The sequence below is a fragment of the Octopus bimaculoides genome, chromosome 21, assembly GCF_001194135.2.
Source record: "Octopus bimaculoides isolate UCB-OBI-ISO-001 chromosome 21, ASM119413v2, whole genome shotgun sequence".
NCBI classification, from domain to species: domain Eukaryota; kingdom Metazoa; phylum Mollusca; class Cephalopoda; order Octopoda; family Octopodidae; genus Octopus; species Octopus bimaculoides.
In genome coordinates, this window is record NC_069001.1 from 16,545,725 (window position 1) to 16,550,292 (window position 4,568).

At 38.9% G+C, this 4,568-nt stretch overlaps 1 protein-coding gene across 2 annotated transcripts in view; it reads left to right on the forward strand.

Annotated features, from left to right (window-relative positions):
* LOC106875114 (tuftelin-interacting protein 11) overlaps positions 1 to 4,568 on the forward strand; it is a 30,424-nt gene that overhangs the window by 11,181 nt on the left and 14,675 nt on the right. For both annotated transcript variants that reach the window (XM_014923097.2, XM_014923098.2), the window contains exons 7-9: positions 441 to 591; positions 2,372 to 2,534; positions 3,378 to 3,500. In XM_014923097.2, coding sequence (XP_014778583.1) covers positions 441 to 591; positions 2,372 to 2,534; positions 3,378 to 3,500 — 437 coding nt within the window. The remainder of the gene's footprint in view (positions 1 to 440; positions 592 to 2,371; positions 2,535 to 3,377; positions 3,501 to 4,568) is intronic.

Consider the following 4,568-nt stretch of genomic DNA (forward strand, 5'->3'; position numbering starts at 1 on the left):
TATATATTTATATATATATATAAATAATACATATATACGACGGGCTTCTTTCAGTTTCCGTCTACCAAATCCACTCACAAGGCTTTGACCGGCCTGAGGCTATAGTAGAAGACACTTGCCCAAGGTGCTATGCAGTGGGACTGAACCCAGAACCATGTGGTTGGTAAGCAAGCTACTTACCACACAGCCACTCCTGAGAATACTAATAAAACTTCAATAACTTTGAGTACGACTAGTGAATGCAGGGTTTTCTTCCTCTGTTAACAAGACTGCTTCCTCTCTGTCTGTTGGTGTCTCGGGCCTCAGCACATTTTCTGTTCATTATGAAACTCTGTTACCTCTCCTCCATTAGCCTGTGTTAATGAACTTTATGAAAATAGTTTTCAATGTTTGGTACAAAAAATATTGCATTCTTCAAGATTGTCTTTGATTCCTTGTAGGGCAATAATCGTAAACCAAAGTATGTCTACAAAACGGCCCAGGATGTGATAGAGTCTGGCCTAACACGGAAGAAAAGACCGATTCAATCCAGTGAACTGTCAAAGGTGAAGGTCATCGACATGACTGGCAAAGAGAAGCGAGTTCTTTCAGGTTTTTACGTCTTTTTTTATTTCAACATCTTTGAAACTGTAAATCAAAACAAACTTAGATATTACAACAAGTTATAAACATAACATAGGTGCAAGCATGAGCATTTGGTAAGAAGCTTGCTTCTCAACCACATGGTTCTGAGTTCAGTTCCACTGTGTGGTGCCTTGGGCAAGTGTCTTCTATTATAGCCTCAAGCCAGCCAAAACCTTGTGAGTGGATTTGGTTGATGGAGACTGAAAGAAGCCCATCACACATACACACAAACATATTTAACGAAGACCAGTGTTTTAGTATGTAGTAAAATAGGACTTTCATCAGGGAAATGGCCTTGCTTGATATGTAGAAAAGGTGAGGTATAAATTCCATATGATGTAATGCATTGCACACAGTGGACACATATGAGATGCAGTGGTATCGCATACAGAGTTCATAGAGATCTTTTGTGTGGCAGATGTGCAGGAACAATAAACACTAAAAGTGTATGGGAAATTGATTTTCTCAAATACTCTGGATGTTCCCATGAGGAGTAGATAGTTTCTATTATCAAGGTGACCTAATTAATATGAGGGAGTGCTGAAAAGTTCGTGGCTTTAAGGGGTATTGTGAAAGGCCTAGTTGGAGGCCTCACCTTCCAAGTTCTTTTACAGGGCTTAGAAAAGCTGAAGGACTGCTGCAATAAGTGTGTGAACCTGAGAGGGGAATATGTTGAATAACACTGTAATTAACTGATCCTCCTGTATTTTCTTTTACCCAAAGCCAGGAACTTTTCAGCACCCCATCGTAGTGGAAGAGGTTGTTTTGAAATTACAGTTTCTAGAATAAAAACTAATTAGAGAAAGTTCAGAGAGCTGTTATTACTTCTGTTGCAAACTAAAGGTCTCTCTCTCTCTCAGAATGAAAGGTAGATTGTATGATGCTTGTGTATAAACAGCAATGCTACATGAAAGTGAGATGTGGGCCCTGAATACAAAGGACTTGTGAAGTAGAAAGAAATGAAGCTAGCATGCTCTGCTGGACTACTGAATTCAATTTTGTTACAAGATTGTTGTTTAATCCTAGTATGGGTCAGACTTGAGCTAGCAAATCATAGTCTAAGACATTCTAGTTATACTCTTTACTCTTTTACTTGTTTCAGTCATATCGACCCCAGGACTTATTCTTTGTAAGCCTAGTACTTATTCTATCGGTAAACACACCAGTATCGGTTGTCAAGCGATGTTGGGGGTACAAACACAGACACACAAACACACATACATATGTATATATACATATATACGATGGGCTTCTTTCAGTTTCCGTCAACTAAATCTACTCACAAGGCTTTGGTCGGCCCGAGGCTATAGTAGAAGACACTTGCCCAAGATGCCACGCAGTGGGACTGAACCCAGAACCATGTGGTTGGTAAGCAAGCTACTTACCACACAGCCACTCTTGCGCCTATGACCATCTCTTTTTTTTTCATTTTTAGTATATGCATTATCCAGTATGTCCTCTTTTTAAGATTGATAGGTGAGGGAGATTTTGCTTCTGTTTCTAGTCAACTTTGTGAATGTACATAAACTTAATTGGCTTAGCTTGTTGTTGTTTAGCTCAGGTTAACCATAACTGAACAGATTATGAACAGAGCATAATCTGACCACGAGGAACACTTCTTTTAAGGCTTATGTAGAATACATCATATGTTGTATCATATCCTTAATATAAGGCAGTAGAATGGGATTTGAAGGAGATTTTGTTGCTATTACTCTCAGATTAAGCATATGTTTGCTTTACTTGCTAGGTTACCATGCCATCTGTCAACGTCACGACAAACCAGATGAAGATGATGATGTCATTGAATCAACCCCCAAAGCAAGGACAGCATTTGATGTTCCTGAACTTGTCCACAATCTCAACATTCTTGTCAATATGTCAGAAGTAGATATCATACAGAATGACCGCAAGTAAGTAGCCTTGCCAATTTCTAATTCATTCTGTTGGATTTATCATTCATGTGTGTGTGTGTGTAAAATTGTTCTGTTGTTGGTGGGATCAACAAAAAGCATTCTCCATCCAGTCCCATGACTTTGCTGTATCTATGGCAGGGTGGTTGAACGAGTACTATGCCTTGCCAAAGGGCAGTCAGTAACTATGCAGGACATGGTCGTCGCGCTGTAAGGTATTTTCAAAATACCCACATACACATATTGTGCACCCTATGTAAAGTGTAGGTGCATAAGAGATGCAGTGGGATGACTGGCTGCTTCACAGAAGAGTGTTGAAGCTGTATATGAATAGTTTGCTACTATAAGGCAGCGAGCTGGCAGAAACGTTAACATGCCAGGTGAAATGCTTAGCGGTATTTCGTCTGCCATTACGTTCTGAGTTCAAATTCTGCCGAGGTCGACTTTGCCTTTCATCCTTTTGGGGTCGATAAATTAAGTACCAGTTATGCACTGGGGCCGATGTAATCGACTTAATCCCTTTGTCTGTCTTTGTTTGTCCCCTCTATGTTTAGCCCCTTGTGAGCAATAAAGAAATAAGAATAGTTTGCTACCCACCTCTAAAATATTTAACCTTGCATCTGTGGTAGAAACCATTTGTTGATCCTATGTGTTAATTTTATTTGTTAATCTTATCTTGTTAATTGTATGTGTTAATCCTATCTTGTTAATCTTATCTTGTTAATCCTATTTTGTTAATCACATTTGTTAATCCTGTGTGTTAATCATATCTTGTTAATCTTATCTTATTAATTTTATCTCGTTAATCCTATCTTACTATGTTTTGCTCTGATATTTGAACAGACTTCGTTTCAACAAAGATCAAATTGTCAACGTGACTCATGAGAAGGAACGTCTTGATGTTGTTTGTGAACAAGAAAAGAAACAGTGTGACCGACTACAAGGGATTCTCGATATGGTCGAAAGGTAATCTTCTCTTTCTCTTTGTAGTCAGCTATCTCTATTTGTAGGTTTGTCTGTTTTGTCTATATCTTTCTTTCTCTCTCTCTCTCTTTGTATTTATCTCTCTCTCTCTTTTTCTTGATTTATATTCATCTCTCTCACTTTCTATTCATATTTACCCTCTGTTCTCAACTCTGTTTTCAATTCTAGGAAAGGCAGTTCAGCTGTTTCTACCATCCATCACCCTCCCCCACCCTCACCAACTCCTTCTTTTATTGTGTTTTTATTCAAAGATACCCCTTCACACCATATCAGCTGCTGTGACCTTTCACCCCTGACCTAATACAGCCAGAAATTACTTTCTCCAGCCACCAATCCTCTTTTCTGTTGTGATTTAACATTATTCTGAGCCCTCCTAATGGTATTCTAACCATTATTGTAAGCCCTCCTCCATACCTCCTCTCACACATCAACTTCTGTGACCTTTGCTCCCCCCCCCTACTGTAGCCAACAACTGTCTAACTATCTACTACCAACGAGGTAGCCTCTATATCAGTAGTTCTTAATCAGGGTCCATGTGACCCCTGGCAATCCATAGATTTTTTGTGGGAGGGCGATCTATGTAAGTAAAATAGTAAATTGGGGATCTACACTAGTATTTCAAGGGTCCGTGAGAAGAATTTTGCTTTAGATGTATTTGTTGCCAGAAACAGCTGCGTTGCTTTATCAAACATTTTGCATAGTTTGACATGTTTCTGGCCATTGACCCATGTTCTCTCAGTGAGTGCTATGGTAAATCTATGCAAATGGACTTGTGAGAAAGAAAATAAGGATTTTGAAAGAAGTATCTGTAAAACTACTTTTTAAATATTGAACGGCTATGGTGGGGTCTACCAGAATAAAATAGTAATCAAAGGGGATCCTTGCCAGAAAAATAGTTAATTGGGGATCCAGTACAACATATTTCTGGCCACTGAACCGTGTTCTCTCAGTGAGTGATATTGCAAACCATCACATGTGAATATATGAGCAACAAAATAGAAAATTTTGACACAAAACTCAGCTTGCAAAGACTTATTGGGGCAAGCGAAA